This window comes from Anser anser (assembly GCF_964211835.1).
Source record: "Anser anser genome assembly, chromosome: 14".
Taxonomy (NCBI): Eukaryota; Metazoa; Chordata; class Aves; order Anseriformes; family Anatidae; genus Anser; species Anser anser.
The window spans coordinates 9,445,427-9,463,042 of NC_139735.1; the positions used below are offsets into that span (position 1 = coordinate 9,445,427).

Genomic DNA, 17,616 nt, shown 5'->3' on the forward strand with positions numbered 1-17,616 from the left:
CTCATCCCCACCAGCCATTGCTTTAGGAAGAGCATTGGGTTTCTCTGCCAGTTGGCCTGGGTGCTGCCCTGCTGGCTTCTGTCCTGCTGGGGCTCCGTTCTGTGCCCTTCGTGTGCCCTTTTCATGCCCAAGCGCCTTTAGGGTTTGATTAAGTGCTGCTCCTGGAGGCTTCTTCCCTCTACTGATGTGCTCTAGAAGCCTTTCCTCATGGCGCTTCCAGTAGCAGGGGCTCTTCCCACCCAAGGAAAGCTGCAGCCTGGGGACCAATCCTGCCCGCTCCCCTCAGCGCCCCCACGAGCACACCGTGAGCTCTGCCCCTGCGTGCTCCCCGTGCTCCTTCCACCCAGGCCCCGTGGCCTGTCTCTCCTCCAGCAGCTCTGCCGGTAGGAGCCAGCCCAGGGCCCCTCTGCTCCGCGCAGGCAGGAAAAGCTTCCTGTTCTCGTTACCTCTCCCGATAACGAGAAAAATTGCGCGGGCAACGAGTGCTTGCGAGAACCCGCGAGGGCCGTGCTCTGCCGCGTCCTCCAAGCTCTGCCCGCGATCGGGCGCCGCGGCGCTTGGCCGTGATCCCCAGCCGTAGGAGGAGTGGGGCGTTCTGCCCCGCCGTACCGCGGCGGCGGGATGAGGTCACGCTGAGCGTGTTCTTCTTTTAGAGCTCTTTTCCTTTTAAAGGTGGCATATGCTTATTTTGAGCCGCAGATGCAGTGACTTTGTTTTCGTGCGGCTGCACGCTCGCCCCTGAAGCGCAGCTTTCGGTTTCCTCCTGGCTGGCATTCTGCAGCACCGCGGGCAGGCGTTGCTGCCCGCAGCACGGCGTCGGAGCGCACACGAGGGTCCCAGTGCCCCCCCGGCAGAGCCGGTGGCAGCCCGGCTGGAGGGGGACAGGGCTGCAAACCCACGCGTATCACAGCGCAGGGTAATAATTCAAAAATAATCTTGACAAATCAGAGAAACAGCATGACAACACAGGATGCGGTTCAATGCCGACAGGTACTGCACGGGGGCAGGAATAATCGGTGCTCGCAGGGAAATTGTTCTCCCGGCAGCGCCTGTGTCTCAGCAGCCCGCCAGCTGAGCAGAAATAAGGGTCGTGCTGTGGGGGATAAAGCAGTCCTCGAACAAACTTTGAATGGAAAGGGACATGGGAGGGATGGGGCAGCCTGCTTGGCCTGCCTGCCGTGGGTTGCGATGCGCCTCCCGCTGCGTCTCTCCCTGGCTGTGCACCCCTCACGTGCCCTACCCTGGGTATTTTTAGCCGCAAAGTGCTGGTTAATTGTGAAAAGGCGAAAGGCCGGCCGCAGGAGGGGAAGCAGGCGGTGGTGATAGGGGCAGCTCCTTCCGTCCAAACCGTGCCAGCGCCGGGCCCCATCCCACAGCATCCCCGTGGGGAGCGGGGCCGTGCCTGGCGCTGGTGCCACACGCCGACCCGACCGGGGCCACCTGCCCCTCACCACCCGAGCGCCCGCATCCCTCGCTGGTCCCCGGGGCTGGCCTGGGGCCGGCGTTCCTCGGGATCCGGCTCCCAGGCGCCGGCGGCTGTTTTTAGCCGAGTGAAAGTTTGATGTTTTGAGATTTTCTATTTTGAGCTGCGAAGCTGGAGAAGTCGAGGCGCCTCTGACCCCTGCGTGTCTGCGCGGAGCAGCGGGGCCGGGCTGGCCTGCCCAGCACGGGCACTGCCCATGGGGGCTGTGGTTGCCCCCGGTCTTCACCCCACAATTGCCCCCTCGTGCCCCGGGCCGTGAGGCAGTGTGTTTCTGCATGACCCCATCTCCTGCGCTCTCCCAGGAGAGGACGGCCTCTCCTCCTGCAGCGAGATCCCGCTGAAGCCCCCGAACAGGCAGCAGGGTGTCCTGCCCCAGCCCAGCACCCCTCGTGCCCCCGTGGCATGGCACGGCTCCATGCTGGAGAGGACAGCCTGGGGAGCCCTGGTGGAGGCACTGGGCCGGTACTGGGATGCTGTGTGGCACGGCCAGCTCAGCCCAGCACCCGTGGTGCTGCCACATGAGGGTTTTGTGTCCCACACAGCAGCCACAGGGTCTGTCCCTGTGCTTTATATGAGGATGCTCGGGGCTAAATGCATGCAGAGGAGCTGGTGTTTGCTTGTTCTTGGGCAAATCCAGCCAGCTCAGGCTGTCCCTGCCTGGTGGGGGTGGCAAGGAGCGCGGGCACTCACCGGAGGTGCCACGCGAGTTGTCACCTCTGACGGGTCACCCATGCTGGAAGAGGTGGCAGGGGGAAATGGGACAACCTGTGAGAGGAACAGGGCTGCGTGCCCACAGGGGCAGCTCACCAGGCTCCTGGGAGGCAGACACCAGCCCCGGGTGTGCAATCTGTCCTTTTTTATTCACCCTCCTGCAACATCCTGCATTTCTGAAAGTACCTCGAGGTCAGGATCAGCAGCACAGCCCTCCGTGCCCCAGCTGTCCGTCCCGGGGGGCTCTAGGAGCCGTGCCGGCCGGGGGCTGCCAGGAGCCTGCGGAAAGCAGCACGGAAATCCCTGTTGAAGACGGTGTAGATGACGGGGTTGAGGCTGCTGTTGCAGTAGCCGATCCAGAAGAAGAAGCTGAAGAGGGGCTTGGAGACGCGGCAGCCCTCCCCGCACACGGCCTCCAGGCTGTAGGTGAAGAAGAAAGGGAACCAGCAGAGCACGAAGGCCCCGATGACCACGGCCAGCACGATGGTGAAGCGCCGCTCCCGCACCCGCACCAGCCGCCGCCGGCACAGCGACACGCTGTGGTGCTGGCTCCGGCGCCGCCGGCCCGGTGCCGCGGCCCAGGACGCCCTCCTGCTCGCCTCCCCGGGGCACGGCGCCGAGCCGCGGCGGGCGGCGAGGACAGCGGCGTTCCTGCGCGTGGTGAGGCGGTAGATGCGGCAGTAGACGGTGACCATGACGAGGCAGGGGGCGAAGAAGGAGGCGACGCAGGAGGCCAGCACGTACCACGTCTCGTCGCTCAGCTCGCACTCCTGCGCCCGCGGCCGGGCCTTGAAGAGGGGCGGCAGGGCCACCAGGGCGGCCGCGGCCCACACGGCCCCGATCATCCCCTTGACGCGGCCGGGGCTGCGCCGCAGGTTGAGCCGGGCCGCCCGGGTGACGGCCCAGTAGCGGTCGAGGCTGATGGCGCAGAGGTGCCCGATGGAGGCCGTGCAGAGCAGCACGTCCAGCGCCAGGTAGAGGCTGCACCACAGGCTGCCGAAGTACCAGTAGCCCATCACCTCGTTGGCCAGCGAGAAGGGCAGGATGAGGACGGCCACCAGGATGTCCGCCGAAGCCAGGGACACCAGGAAGAGGTTCTGCGGGGCGCGCAGGGCCCGGCTGGTGGAGACAGCCACCACCACCAGCGCGTTGCCCACCAGCGTGGCCAGCAGGACGGCGAGGACGGCCAGCAGGATGAGCCCCGTGGCCGCCGGGCCGTGCGGGGGGCTGCCGGCGTGGCTGCCGTTACCGGAGGCATTGGGGAGGGCGCCGGCGGCCTCCATGCTGGCCCGGCCCCAGCCCCTCCGGTGGCTGAATCCCCATGGGGCTGCCCCCCGCTGCGTGCTCCCCGCTCACCGCAGCCTCTCGCCGCTCGGCCCCTCCATCACCGACCGCCCGGGCGTCCTGGCCACCGTGGCTCCTGAGCTGACCCGGTCCGGCGGGGCAGAACCGGTGTCCCCCAGCCCGCTGCCTTCGTGCTGTCCCCACAACAGCTGGCAGCGGCTCAGCGGCAGCCCCGCTGGCTCGGGCGGCCCGTTTCGTCCCAGCCCTGGGGAGGAGGGAGGGCGGGAAGCAGGGAGGGAGGGACGGCCGGACGGCTGCTATCTCTGGCAGGAGCCCAAGCATCTGTGGGCAGTGGGAGAAGCAGTTCTTGCCAGTGCTTAAAGAGCTCCGGCCAGGGTCACCGGGAGGGTGGTGGGCTCGTGCCGTGGGGCTGGGGCACTGCGCTGTGGTGCTGTGCCAGCATCCTGCTGAGCCCCAACCCACGGCACCTCTCCGGCTGCCCCATGCCGTGTCCAGCTCACCAACACGCTGCCGTGACACTGGGCGATGTGACGCCAACCCTGTACCACCGGCTCAGCCCTCTGGGGACGAGGGAGGTGGAGGAAGATGCTTGGTGCTTCCCCAGTGCTGGGCACCCACGCAGCCCCGGGGCAGGCTGCAAGGCTGCGTGCGGGCGATGTACAGACACGGGTGCGGACGGTGGGCGTCCAGCAGGACTCGCAGGGGCGGGAGCTGAAGTCTCACGCACCTGGGGCTGGCAGGTGAAGTCTCACACACCTGGGTGCTCGGCCTTTATTAGACACCAGCTGAACGGGGACACTGGAAACCAGCGCGGAGGCCAGGAGCCCGGTACCAACTAGAGGCGGGTGGCGCCGTGCGGGGGCAGGCGGGGGGAGCCCACCCGGAGCGCGGGACCCGGCATCTCCTCGGGGTAGGAGAGCGCGGGGTTGTCCAGCCCCAGCCTGGCCTTGTCGCGGGCAGCGCCCTCGCGCTCGTCCCAGCCCTCGGGGCTGCGGCAGCGGTCGGTGCAGCACAGCGCGGCGCGCGTGATGAGGTTGTCGAGCGGCTGCAGCGAGTGCATCCAGGCCGGGAGGAAGTCCCAGGTCTGCAGCCACTTGGGCAGGCGGCCGGGGCTGCGCGCCTGCAGCGCGTTCACCAGGCCCACAAAGAAGAGGAGGCCGAGGAAGGGGGCGCCCACCCCCACCAGCACCCGCCAGCCCGCCATGGAGATGCCGAAGATGAGGGAGGGCAGCAGGAGGAAGCAGACGATGAGGTACAGCACGGCGAACCAGCGGTACTTGGCCGTGCGCTCGCCCAGCGCCTTGGCCATGCGGATGGGCAGGCGGGTGAAGGGCAGCGGGTACCACAGCAGGATGCCGGAGATGTTAAAGAAGAAGTGGCAGAGGGCGATCTGCGGGGACAGCTGCCTCGTCAGCCTGGGCACACGGGGGTGTGTGGGCTTCCCCCAGTCCCCTGGCTACCCGTACCTGGAAGGAGCTGGCCAGCTTGTCCCCCGGGCTGGCCAGGGCAGCCAGGATGGCGGTGGTGGTGGTGCCGATGTTGGAGCCGAGGGTCAGCGGGTAGGCACGCTCAATGCTGATCACCCCCAAGCCTGTGGGACAGGCACCCCATGCCATTGCATCGCCTGCCAGCACCCCGTGCTCTCCACTGGGGACACAAATCTGAGGACCCCAGCATCCGTGGGCCACCGTGGTGGGGACCGGCAGGTGGCAGGGAACCAGGCTCGGCTGGGACTCACCGATTAGGGGCGTGATGGCCGAGGTGAAGACAGAGCTGCTCTGCACGACAAAGGTCATCCCAGCGCCCACCACCATGGCAAAGTACCCGGTGAGCCAGCTGAACGGGTGCGGGAGGTCTGCCACGGCACAGACACGGACACAGAGAGGGGAACATCAGCTGGGAGCAGCCCAGAGCGCCTACACGGTGCTGGGGAGGGAGCTGGGGGGGCAGATGCTGCATATAGGGCCAGGCTTGGGGCAGGCAGGAGGCTGGTGGCCAGGGTGGATGGGGAAGGGGGACGTGGACACCAGGAGGATGTGACAGCCATAAGCAGAGCGGGGAGCGGGTAGGGATGGGGACAGGGGACTTGGGGACCAGGCAGAGCTGGGGGTTAGGGGCAGCCAGGGTTGGGCCTGGGGGTGGCCGGGGGCAGGCAGGGAAGGCTGGAGCAGGTTGGCCCCATCCCACTCATCCCACGGTGGTCCCCGTCCCACTCACCAGTGTTGATGACCTTCTGGATGGCTTTGGCCACCTGCCCCTTGAGCAGGGAGTTGAGGAGTTTGACCAGGAGGATGAGGCAGGTGCAGAGCACGACGAGGGACCCGGCCAGCAGCACCAGCCCCACGGCCAGGTCCGGCAGCGGCGTGTCCGTGAAGAGGTGCTCACCTGCCCCACAGCACGGCTGGGCGAGGGCCTGGGGCCAGCCCGGCCCCGCTCACAGACCTGCCCCCACCACACACACACACACACCCCCAGCCCCAAAACCCCCAGCCCAGCATCTCCCAGCCCTGCCACGCGTCCTGACCCCAGCCCCCCGTGCACCGGCAGCCCCCAGCCCCACTCACACTTCTGCCTGGTGACGTTGTGGAGGCTCTCCATGCTGTTACCGCTGCAGTGGCCGGGGGACGTGCAGTTTGGGGGGGCCCCAAGCCCCCCGGGAGCTGTCTGTAGGGTGAGAGCAGGCTTTAGGTGGCTCCACAGGGCCCACCCCGCTCTTTGGGGTGCTTTTGGGGTGGCCAGCCTGCTCCCTCCCAGCTCTCCACCCTTCCCAGCCCCATGGCAAGGCCAGGGGCCCCTCACCTGGGGGGGCTCGGGGCCACACCACACGCGGATGAGGCTGCGGTTGCGCAGGCTCTCGTCCCCCGTGGCAATGCCCGTGATCACCGACTTGTCCAGCTGCAACAACACGGCGGAGAGGGCGGTTGGGGGCTGGCAGCACGCCCAGCCTGGGGACATCTTCGCCGTGACGGGGACACCGCTCCCAGGCTTTGAGGCCACCACCGCCAAAGGGACAGCAGCGCCGGGGGACCACCAGCGGCTTTAAGGACACCGCCCCTGGGGACAGCACGAGGAGACCTGGATGATGAGCTTGGTGAAGGGCTCCGTGATGATCTTGAGCAGGTCGGGGGCGTCCTTCCCGCTGCGGATGTTGAAGGTGGCCACCACCAGGCGGGTGACGTGGTGCAGGTACCCGCTCACCACCTCCAGCGGCAGCAGGACCAGCACGGACAGCCAGTTGAAGCAGTCGTGCACCGTGGCACCAGCGAAAGCCCTGCATGGAGGAGCCCACGTGTGGGCACGGGGCAGCCCCGAGCCCCACCTCGAGCCCCCCACAAGCCCCGAGCAGCTCGCACCGTTTGAACTCGCTGCGGTCACCGGCCTGCATGAGGGCCACGATGGTGTTGGTGACGGAGGTGCCGATGTTGGAGCCCATGATGATGGGGATGGCAGAGCGCACTTCCAGCACTGGGGACAGAGAGACCCGCTAGCCCCACGTGTCCCAGCTCGGGGTGGCCCCCTCCAGCCACCCCGTCCCCCAGCCTCGGCTCCCAGGGAGCGCACTCACGCCCCGAGGAGACCATGCTGACGATGATGGAGGTGGAGGTGGAGGAGCTCTGCACCAACACAGTCACCAGGATGCCCACCACAAGCCCGGCCACGGGGTTGGAGAGGATGGCGTTGTCCTTGAAGATGTCCCCGGCCACCTTGCCTGTGAGAGAGCGCAAGCGGCAGGGTGCCGGAGCAGCGGTGCCGCCGGCTGCCCGCTGCCCCCGTGGCCGTACCTCCGGCCAGCTGGAAGGCAGAGCTGAGCACGTCCAGGGAGCAGACGAAGAGGTACAGGAAGCCGAACATCAGGGGCACCTTGAGAAGGGAGACACAGATGGACTGGACCCTCGCCCAGCACCCCAGCTCTGCGCAAGACAAGAGAAAGTGTTAAACGCCGGCCGCGTGTCCCCGTGCCCGGCTGTGCCACCAGTCCCCAGGTCCCTTCCGCCTCCCTCTGCTCTGCCCACAGCACCCCGGGGTGCCGAGCATCTTCCACGCCGGGTGCTCTGGTTGGGGTGCTCCGTGCCGGGGCACTGCGGGGACCTCACCTGGCTTCTGCAGCTCGTCCAAGCCCAGCCGGGGCCCCTGCCAGGGCAGCGCGTCCAGCTCGTAGCGCTCCATGCCCTCCACCAGCCTCCCCGGGGAGCCGGGGCACAGGAAGCCATGGTCAGGGCAGGTCACCGTGCTCACGGCGAAGGGACAGGTGTGGGCACCCGGCAGCCTGTGCAGAGCTGGGGAGAGGTGGCACCCACGTTATGGCCCCGTCTTTGGAGGGTGCCAGGCTGGGACCCTGCCCGGCACGTGAAAGCGGAGCTGAGCTCTGCAGGGTGAGGAGGAGGAGGAAGGACCTACCTGGGGGGCTGGGGCAGTAGGCGAACTGGGGCCCGTGCACCACCCTTCCTCCCCGCACTGGGCAGCGGGGCATGGCCGGGCTCTCCCTCCGGTACGGCAGCATCGCTCTGGGTGACTCTGAGCACAAGCGGCCACACGTCACCGCGGCGGAGCCACGGCTGCACCGCTCCGACAGCCACCTCCCCAGCACGCTGCAGGCAGCCACGCAGTGGTGGCACCTCCAAGGAGCGCCATCCCCGTGGTCCCCTCGGCCACCAGCTGCCACCGTGCCATCCCCAGGGCTCCCGCAGGGAAAGCGGCCCGTGGGATGGGGTCAGCTGGTGGGCATGGGGCAGGGAGCTGGGAACAGCCGGGTCCTGCCCCATCGGGGCCACCAGCAGCCGGTCCTGCCCCGGGGCCCTGCTCACCTGGGGCTGGCCAAGCAGTCAGAGCAGTGCCATGTCCTCATGCCACATCCACGCGTCCCTCTGGCAAAGTGGCCCGCGGGGCACCGGGGCCCTTTATATGCACGCCAAGAGCAAAGTCTAAGGAGCCCAGCGTTGCCCCTCGCCTCTGCTTGCCACTCACCTCCTCCCCAGAAATTCCTGCAGTTAATGGGTAACCCCGTGACAGCCCACGTCAGCCGCGGCCTGGGGCGGGATGGGGCACGCGCCCCCGGGGTCTGGTGCCCCCAGGACGCCCCACACATCCCTCCTCGCCTGCCCGGGGCTGTGCATCGCCCTGTGCTCCTGGGGCCGTGCTGGAGCCCTGGTCCTGTGGGGTGGCCACTGATGTGGCCTCAGCACTGTGTGCTTCATCCTCTGTGGGAGAGGAGGAGGAGGAGGAGGAGGAGGAGGAGGAGGTGTCGTCGCTGCTGGAGGTGAGGCCATGCACGCATCCTCCATCCTCGCAGCTGCCCGAGCATCACCCACCAGGGGCCCGGCTCTGCTGTCCTGGCTGAGCGCGGTGGCAGCGGTCGCACCAGCATCGTGGCAGGGTCCTGCTGGCAGGACAGGCACCAGGGTGGTCTCCATGTCACCGGCGATGGTGGCACACAGCTGCAGGGACCGCTGCTGCTCAGCGTGTGCGGTGCGGGGCCGGGCGGGCGGGGAGCGGTGCCAGCGCTGCCGTCACCGCCGCCCCGCTGCCGTTTATCATTACCCCGTGTATGCACCTCCGGCCAAGTTTCCATCCACCCACGAGGTGCCCGGCCAGCTCGTGCCCACGGCAGCCGAGGGGAGAGCTGGGGCCAAAGGTCCTTGGGGTGGCTGCTGCTGTCAGGCGGGATGCGGAGGGGCCACAGGGCCGTGCCACCTCCGTTCTTCTGGGGCTTGGAGGTGGATGCCAGGAGCCAGCACCGCTGGGTCCTGCCGGTGCCCACGAGCGCGTCGTTGTGCCGCAAGCCGTGCCCACCGGGGCGTGGAGCACTGCGTGACCCTGGCCTGGGTCAGCCTGGCAGCACACGCTGCTCCCTGGGCGCTGCGGGGACCGAGGGACATGCGCGGTGCTGGACGAGGGTACCCCGGTCCTGCCTGGGACCCAGCTGGGGGGCAGAGCTTCATCCCCCTCGCCTCGTGCCATGCCAAATCCAGAGGGGACGGTGCCATCCATGTGCCGGTATTAGTGTGATGAGGACGTGCCCCTAAGCCACGGCTCACAGAGTAATTTGTCAGCTCCCTACCCCAAAAAAGCCAGGCATGAAGGCTTTACAGGCACAAGGGGAGACCCCTCAGGTACGTGGGGTGCTGGCGGTGCCTGGGGACAGTCCATGGCTAAGGCAGCCCAGGGACCCCCTGGAGTTTACCGGGTTACACACCCAGGAGCAGCCACTGCACGGGAGGTGCGCGGCCTCTCCGGGGTAAAAGGGCCGTGGGGGGCCCTCCAGCCAGGGGGTGCAGCCTGGGACCACCCCGCAGCCCCCATGCCCGGCCGGTGGCCGCGTGTGCCCTGTCCCTGGGGGCTGCAGTGGCCGCTGCCCGGCTGCCCCTGCAATCATTAACCCGCGAGGCCCTGGCAGCTCGGGCTGTCACTCATTGACAGGCTCGGGGCTGAAGTCCTACCACCCTGTGGTGTGCCCTACACCACCGGTGGGGCTGGGAAATGGGGCTGCTGGCGCTGCCCCTTCCCGCGGGCAGGGCGGCACAGCTGGGGGCTGCGCGGCCACTGGCAGGGGTGTGGGGGCTGGCCCTGAGGGGCTTTGTGGGGTAGTTGGGGCGCAGGGAGGTGATGGCACCAGAAGCATCCCTTGGCCACCCCTGGGCATGGCCCGGCTCCCCGGCGGGGCAGGAAGGAAGGCGAGGGAAGCGCTTCCAGGCAATGCTCTTTATTTCCCCCGGTTTCACACCATGGACAGGACCGAGCAGCACCACGGAGACACACGAGGGCTCTGTGCCAGCCCTGGGGTCCGGCCCGGGGGCTGTGCTCCCCCCCAGGAGGCTGCCCTGGGCCACCCCTCTGCCTCTGGCCGGGCAGTGGGGACCGAGCGGTGGCCCAGGGCGCAGCCGGGTCTGGCCGCGCGGGCAGGCTGGGCATGCCGGGCACCCGGCAGCACCCAGGGCAGGCTGAGATGCTCAGCACCCAGAGGTGCTGCGCTGCCCCGGTGCCTCCAACACATGGCAAGCCTGGCCCCGAGGGCTGAGAGCCCACTGCCCCAGCAGGGACAGGGCAGGGGGCCGTTTCAGCAGCCCCCCCCTTCCAGGGTCTTGCCATGGGAACCCACTGCCGGGATGGGGCTCGATCAATCCCCACCCACTCTCCCATCCCTGCCTGCCCATGGCACGGGGGCCCAGGGCTGCCCTGCCCTGCCACCCCATCCACCCACATCCTCTCCATCCCGCACGCCCTTCATCTGGCAGGCTGCTTCCCGGGGGGCCGTGCCAGCCTGGCGCAAGCAGGATTCACCCCGAGGCAGCCCTGCCCCAGGCAGGGGAGGCAGAAGCACCGGGCAGGGCAGTGCCAGGCGTGCGCGGGACGCTGCCGAGTGCTTTGCAGCGGGGGGTTCAAACTATGTACAGGACTCCCTGGACGTGCACCAGGACGTGGCCCCACCGAGGGGCACGGCAGCTGCTCAACCACTCACAGCAACACGACACGAGTTTGGGACAGGACGTGGACGAATCTGCGGTCCGGGCAGTGTCGGCGGCGCCAGCGCTGGGTGCGGGCGTGGGGCAGGGCTCACCGGGGCTCCTGCTCGACCGCAGGCTGAGCTGGCGCGGGCTCCTCGGCGGGGCCGGGGTGGTTGTTCCCCTCGGATCCCGGGTGAGGGGCACTGGGCTGATCGGAGCCCCCGCAGGCACTGCCGTCCTGCCCCGGCAGCTGGAGGAAGTCAGGCAGCACCAGGTCCTCCTTGGAGAGCAGCCCCCGCTGGTCGTTGGCCCGGCAGCTCTGGGCACGGTTCAGCAGCTCCACCAGCCCTTGGGGGAAAAGCAGGACACGCACCTCAGCCCGGCACCGCCACCCGCTCGCTCCCAAATGCCTCGGCCTGATGTGACCCCAAACGCAGCACCCGCAACATCTACTCGGGACCCTGCGCTCACGGGACCCCGTGCCCATCCCCGGCGCAGCGGGGACCCTGCTCCCCTCGCCACCCTGTGTTTTGCCCCAATCCCGTGGGTTTTGGGCTCTCACCTTCCAGGTCATAGGTGCGGCGGTTCAGGTTGGTGGCAGCCGAGGACCGGGACCTGCAGGAGGAGGAGGGCATCCCCCACGGCGCGTCGGCCTCTGCTCCCGTCGGGCTTCCCTCCTGCGGCGAGCGGCCGGGCTCAGCACCGGGGCAGGGAGGCAGCGCTCCCCCGGCCCACGGCAGCCTGCTCCTGCCCCTGCAGCGGGCACCCCTACCCCACGGCACCCCCGCAGCCCGGGGCATCTCCCCTCCTGAGCAGGGAGGATCTGGGACTCACCTCGCTGCGGAGCGGGGAGGGGGCGGCCGCAGCCTCGGCGCTCTCTGTCACTCTCATGTCTGCAATGTACAGAGGAGCAGGGCTTAGCACCACGGTCCTGGCTGGTGACAGGACAGAGCCCACGCAGGGAGCAGGAGCCGTGGCCAGCAGAAAGCAGCCCGGCCCCGTGAGCAGGATGGGCTCAGGGGGCTGGCACAGCTCGGGGGAGTGACATGGCTCGGGAGGGGACACGGCTGTCCCCAGACATTACCTGCTGGCGTTTCCAGGACGAGTTTCTGCGCAGCCACCGTGCTAACCAGCTTCTCTAGGTCCAGTGCTGCCGACTCACCTTGCTGCAACGGGGAACCCCAGTGTCACACCGGTGTGACGCGGCGCGTGGCAAGGGTGGCCGGGCGGAGGGCCCATGACACCAGCATCTGAGCTCGCTGGTCACAGCCCCGCCAGGTCAGGGGCTGCCTGGCACACAGTGCACCCACCTGGCGCTGCCCAGCTCAGCCCGGATTGCTGCCCCCCACCCCCCCAGACCCCCCGGCCCAGTGCCGTGGCTGGCAGCCCTCACCCGCCGCAGCAGCACCAGCTCCACGTTGACGCTGTATTTGCCCAGCACGGGCTGCAGCGCTTCCCGGATGCGCTTGGTGGACTTGGCCGTGATGCGGATGGTCTTGCTCAGGGAGGAGATTTCCAGGCTGCGGGGAGGAAGAAGACGCGAGAGGTGTCAGCGGCTCTGCAGGGAGGTTGGGGGGATGATGTGGACTGGAAGGCATTAATCCTGAAAACGACACTCACTCAAAGCTGATCCTGTTCTCCAGCTTCACCTCCTGGTCTGCCAGCACGCAGCACTCCTGGTCCAGCACCAACGCTTTCTGCGAGAGCCAACGCATCAGCAGGCTCCTGGCACGGGCACATCCACGCCGCGCCAGCCCCGCTGCCCGGAGCCCCCCTGCCCCGTACCTGCTCGTTGCCCACCAGGTACACCTTGATGTCGGGGAGGCTGAAGCCGCGCTTCTCGCATATCCCAGCCAGCATGTCGCGGATGGAGAGGCCGGGCCGCACCGCGGCCAGCGAGGCCGTGCCGTCGGGCAGGTAGACGCAGCAGTACTTGGTGGGCTTGGCCTCGGCCTCGCTGCCCCCCAGGCTCTTGCGATGGCCCTGCGGGACGGGAGAGCCGCCATCAGCAGGGCCGGTGGCGGCGCGGGGCCGGCGCGGCGAGGACTCACCTCCGTCCAGGGGCTGGCGGCCGTGCTGGCCGAGGAGAGGAAGCCCAGGTCCAGGCTGGCGGAGGAGTTGAGGGAGCCCTGGGACTCTCTCCACAGCACGGCGCTTCCACCGCCTTCTCCCCCGTCTAGGACAAACGGACACCCGTGGATGGGGACGGCGTGGGGACGGGGCTGTCCCCAGCTGCCCTACACGGTGCCTACCTGCCCAGGAGGGCTCCCGTCTCTCGCCCTTGCGGAAGGAGCGGCGGGGGCTGCGGGTGGCCCCGCTGCCGGCCGTCTCCACGCCGAGAGGCAGGGACTTCCCCAGCTTCAGCTTCGACTTCTGGGGCGAGGAGAGGAGGCTCAGCCTCCGTCCCCCAGCACGTCTCTGTCATCAGCCCGCGGCCGGGCTTGTGACACGGTGGGGACGGTGACCGGCCCCAGGATGGGTCTGTGTCCCCCCCTTTGCATCCCGCTCACCTTGCTGAGGTCTGGGGGGGGGCTGCTGCTGCGGGAGTGGGGCCGCAGGTCTGGCAGGGGCTGCCCCTGGCTCTCGGCCCTCAGGCAGGCTTGGTAGAGGGGGGACTTCACGAAGCGCGTGTAGCTGTCGAACTTCATCAGGTTAAAGATCTGCGAGGGGAGGAGGTGCCCGCTCAGCGCCCTAGCCCACGGCTCCCCGGGGGGCTGCTGGAGCGGGGCTGGGGGGGGGTGGATTGTCTCACCTGGAGCTGCTGGAGGCGGAACATGTCTGGGGAGGGGGTGGCCAGCATTTCCTCCCCGATCCAGGCCTGCCTGTCGATGTTGACGGGACTCACCGAGTGGCTGGAGAGGAACTCGTCGTAGATCCGCCGCGCCTCCTGCGCCAGCTGGGAGCGGGGGTCAGGATGGGGCCAGGAACCCCCTCCCCTCCGAGCCCCTGGGCACTGGGCCAAGTCCCAGCCAGAGTTATCTGCAGGACCAGCACCAGCCCCACATCCAGCCCCGAGCTCTGGGCACAACGTGACGCTCTCTCCACGAAGGTACAACCTGCTGGAGGAGCCACCTGGCCCTGTCCCCACACCCCCGGTCCCCCTCCCTGCCCTGCATCTCTTTTTTTCCCCAGCCCTGGTCCTGGCAGCAGCACCCTCCATCCTCTCGCAGCCCCAAGGGTGGAGAGGCACAGCCTGCCCCACGGGACGGGCAGCCTTGGCTGTGGCTCTTCAGATGCACGCCGCATCCATCCCCTTGTCCTGACCAGAAGAGACCCCAGCCTCCTGTACCGGGAGTCCACTGGGACCCCGCACACAGCACCCGGGGACACAGTGACGTGGCTGCCACCTCCCTCCCTCTGTCCACATCCCCCGGGTGACGCAGCCTCAGCCGCAGGGCTGGTACCTGCTGCGTGTCGCTGGCCGGGATCTGCTGGAAGCGCTCGCATGCCTGCCAGAAGTAGACGTTCTCGGCGCTGAACTCCTTCTTGAGGAACTCCTGGGGGGCAGAGAGCTGCTGGCCCGGCTGCACCCGGTGTGTGGGATGCTCGAGGCCAGGATGGCTGCCGCGGCCGGCGCGGGGAGCGGGGTCGGGGCTGCGGCACTCACGGTGAAGTAGGTGACGGCCACGCGGTCCTGCAGCAGCGTCTCGAAGGACTCTGCCCAGCTGCCCACAGAGCCGTGTGCGGAGCTGCACGTGGTCTGCGGGGCGGGCAGGCTGTTCACGCTGTGGTTGCTGCCCCGGGCCCTGGAGGCGTTTAATTCTGGGAGAGAAAAAGGCTCAGGTCCGGCTGCTGGCCATCGCGGCCGCCCTGCCTGGGGGCACGCGCGGCCAGGGCTAAGTCAGCCCCGAGGTGCCCGCCGCCCCCGGTGTCTGCCCCAAGTTCATCTGCCCCGTCCTGGCTGCCCTGAGCCTGCGAGGTGTCGGGGTGGGAGCACGAGGAGCCGAGCTGCTGCTCCGTGCATCGCAGCATCGCCAGCAGCCCAGCGCCGTGATGGCACGGCGCCGCGATGGCACAGCCGGCACCTTCCGGCGTGACAGCACTCCCTCCCGGTGACAGCACTCCCTCCCAGGGCTGTCACCGTCACTCCACGTGTGACTCATCTCCCAGGGGAACAGAGCGGCGCGTGGGGAAGGCGCCCAGCGGGGAGGGGAAGCAGAAGGGCAGGGAGACGAGGGGCAGGTGGCGAGGAGGATGGGTGGGGGGCTCCTCTGGCACTATGACCACGCTTGCGCCTCGATTCCCTTCTCTGCTTCTCTGTCCCTGGCCACTGGGGGCACAGAAATGGTCAGCCCTGGCCTTAAAGGAAGCCGAGGGGAACAGAGATGACTGCATTCAAATGCAGCCCTCCTCCTAAAAGAGGGAAGTCCCCACGGCCGGCCAGCCAGCTCCTGATCGGGTCTGACTGGTGACAACGGGGAGCAGAGGGCCACTTGCCAGCGGAGGTCGGGGCGCACAGGAGGGGTCCCCCGGCAGAGCCAGTGGGAGGGGGGCAGCGTCCCCGTGGCTCCCCAGCAGAGGAGGCAGATCGCTGCTCTGCTCCCTGCCCTTCTTGTTCTGCCCAAGGCGAGGCATGACTTGGCAAACAGACAGCCTCCCCTCGGAGCTACCGGGCTCTGCGTGACCCAGCCAGCACCGCAGCTTCCAGCACCCAGGGCCCCATCCGAGCAGGGGGGGCCGGGCACGGCGGGGCTTCCCCCTCCCCGGGTGACGATGCGAGGAGCAGCCTTACCTCCATCTGACACGGCCGGGCCCTGTGGGGTGGAGAGGAGAGGTGTGAGGGAGGGCAAGCAGCTGGGGCGAGGGGCCGAGCCGCCGGCAAACACCGCCCTGCTGTTATCTGGGGCTGCTGCCCCGTGGCGGGGGCAGGACGTGGGGCTCCCCCCCAGCACAACACAGCCGCCGGGGCTCACAGCGAGCACGCAGACTTTCTCTCACTGGGCTCAGCGATGGGGAAAGGGCAGATGCTATCGGCCACAACCCTGCTGCTACCACCCCGCAGCTACCCGGGGAGGAGAGAAGCAGCCTCCCCGGCACAGGAAGAGGAGGGGAGGAGGGGAGGGAAGGAAGGAGAACCACAGCCCCAGGCAGACAAACTGCTCGCTGCCTCGGGGCCTGGGGCTACCGGAGAGCCAGCACCCAGGAGCGGGCACCGCCGGGTCCCGCAGCATCCCCCTGGGCTGCCCCAGGCACCTCCCTTGGGGACGTGGCACCTCGGGGAGATGAGCAGAGCCCGCACGGGGCGTGCCGGCCGCCCACCGCCCGCCTGGGCCACCCTGGAGCCGTGCCCTGGGCCTGGCCGGCCGGTGTCCCCCCAGCCCCACGCAGCCCAGCCTGCCCTGCAGCCCCCAGCCCAGCCCCACGCATCCCAGCCCCCCCTTGCCTCCCACCCCGGCCCCACAACGTGCCCCCTGCCCCCTGCTAGCCCACCCCCACACCCCTGCCGTGCCCCCTGTGGCAGCCCCGCACCTCCCAGCCCTGTTCGTCCATCTCCGGCCCCACAGCCCCACCTCGCCCCATCCTTGCTCTTCCCCATCCATCCCTGGTACACACCCCAGACTCCCCGGCCCTAAACCACCCAGCCCTACACCGACCAGCCCCAAGCTCCCCAGCCCCAAGCTCCCCAGCCCCAAACTCCCCAGCCCCAAGCTCCCCAGCCCCAAGCTCCCCAGCCCCAAGCTCCCCAGCCCCACACACCCATCCCCACACACCCAGCCCCGCATCACCCATCCCCACACATCTCTACCCACCCATCCCAGCAGCGCATCCCCCCCCCAGCCCCACACGCCCCATCCCCACAGCCCCTCCTGCCCCAGCCCCAGCTCCCCCCAGCCCCGTGCCCACCCCCGGCACCCCCGGAGCGGCTCCTCCCGGTCCCGGTCCCGGTCCCGGTCCCGGTCCCCGTCCCCGTCCCCGGTGCCGGCGGCACTCACCATGCGCCCGTTGTGGACCAGCAGCAGCTTGCCCTTGCCCTGCATCCCTGGCACGGCCCGGCCCGGCCCGGCCCGGCCCCGGCGGGCTACCGGCTCTGCCCGGAGCCCCGCAGCATCCCCGCCCGGCGGCGCGGCGCGGCCGGCCCGGCCCTCCCGGCACCCCCGGCACCGCCGGCACTGCCGCTTTCGGCTGCCACAGGAAATGTCGCCATGGGAACCGAGACCGCAGCCGGGGGGGAGCGGAGCCGCCCTCCCGACGCCGCCACCGGTAACGGGACCGGCACCGGGACCGGCACCGGGAACGGCACCGGGAACGGCTCCGGGAACGGCTCCGGGAACGGCTCCGGGAACGGCACCGGCACCGCCGCCCTCCCGCTCCCCACCCCCCGGGCTCCCCCGGGGCACCGGGCACCGGTTCCCGGTTGTGGGGGTGCCCCCGTGCCCCGTGGGGAGCCGCCGGTACCGGGGGGTGCCGGGGCCAGGCTGCGCTCAGCACAGAGCCAGGGCCGCGGTTCTGTGCCCGCCGGCAACCGGGAGGGGATCTGGGGAGGTTCGGCAGGGTTTGGTGGGAGATAGGAGGAACCGGGTGAAGCACGAGCACCGTGGCAGTGCGCTCACGGGGATGTGGGTGACTGGGGTACAAGGTGTGGGGTGAACCCCCCGACGGCTGGCGTCGCACCGGTGTGGGTCTGCGTGGGGAGAGGCGAAGCGTTAACGCCGGCAGCACGCGGGCACGGCAGCG

At 69.1% G+C, this 17,616-nt stretch overlaps 3 protein-coding genes across 7 annotated transcripts; all 3 read right to left on the bottom strand.

Moving 5' to 3' along the window:
• Positions 1 to 2,326: 2,326 nt before the first annotated feature.
• Positions 2,327 to 3,625, bottom strand: LOC310881604 (alpha-2Db adrenergic receptor-like). The gene has a single exon (XM_083799080.1). The coding sequence runs from the start codon at positions 3,475 to 3,477 to the stop codon at positions 2,440 to 2,442; it is 1,038 nt and encodes a 345-aa protein (XP_083655206.1). The 5' UTR covers positions 3,478 to 3,625; the 3' UTR covers positions 2,327 to 2,439.
• A 615-nt stretch (positions 3,626 to 4,240) lies between these two features.
• SLC34A1 (solute carrier family 34 member 1) lies at positions 4,241 to 8,702 on the bottom strand. 4 transcript variants are annotated; one of them, XM_083799065.1, is made up of 13 exons: positions 8,305 to 8,702; positions 7,898 to 8,088; positions 7,594 to 7,776; positions 7,282 to 7,410; positions 7,065 to 7,208; positions 6,853 to 6,964; positions 6,575 to 6,770; positions 6,299 to 6,394; positions 6,064 to 6,163; positions 5,717 to 5,884; positions 5,238 to 5,354; positions 4,966 to 5,090; positions 4,241 to 4,889 (listed from the first exon to the last, which is right to left on the bottom strand). In XM_083799065.1, exons 1-13 carry the CDS (start codon positions 8,583 to 8,585, stop codon positions 4,335 to 4,337), a joined length of 2,397 nt encoding a protein of 798 aa, XP_083655191.1. In that variant the 5' UTR covers positions 8,586 to 8,702; the 3' UTR covers positions 4,241 to 4,334. The 4 variants fall into 4 exon arrangements, with proteins under 4 accessions (XP_083655191.1, XP_083655192.1, XP_083655193.1 ...); XM_083799066.1 differs by having other exon boundaries at positions 7,898 to 8,014; positions 8,305 to 8,410; XM_083799067.1 differs by having other exon boundaries at positions 7,282 to 7,360; positions 7,898 to 8,014; positions 8,305 to 8,370.
• A 1,481-nt stretch (positions 8,703 to 10,183) lies between these two features.
• RGS14 (regulator of G protein signaling 14) lies at positions 10,184 to 17,058 on the bottom strand. Of its 2 annotated transcripts, XM_083799075.1 has the most exons (15): positions 16,875 to 17,037; positions 15,674 to 15,695; positions 14,549 to 14,703; positions 14,346 to 14,438; positions 13,694 to 13,837; positions 13,452 to 13,601; positions 13,194 to 13,314; positions 12,993 to 13,117; positions 12,727 to 12,924; positions 12,562 to 12,638; positions 12,335 to 12,461; positions 12,026 to 12,107; positions 11,776 to 11,834; positions 11,504 to 11,618; positions 10,184 to 11,289 (listed from the first exon to the last, which is right to left on the bottom strand). In XM_083799075.1, the coding sequence occupies exons 1-15, from the start codon at positions 16,917 to 16,919 to the stop codon at positions 11,051 to 11,053; spliced, it is 1,752 nt and encodes a 583-aa protein (XP_083655201.1). In that variant the 5' UTR covers positions 16,920 to 17,037; the 3' UTR covers positions 10,184 to 11,050. The 2 variants fall into 2 exon arrangements, with proteins under 2 accessions (XP_083655201.1, XP_083655202.1); XM_083799076.1 differs by lacking the exon at positions 15,674 to 15,695 and having other exon boundaries at positions 14,549 to 14,730; positions 16,871 to 17,058.
• Positions 17,059 to 17,616: the final 558 nt, after the last annotated feature.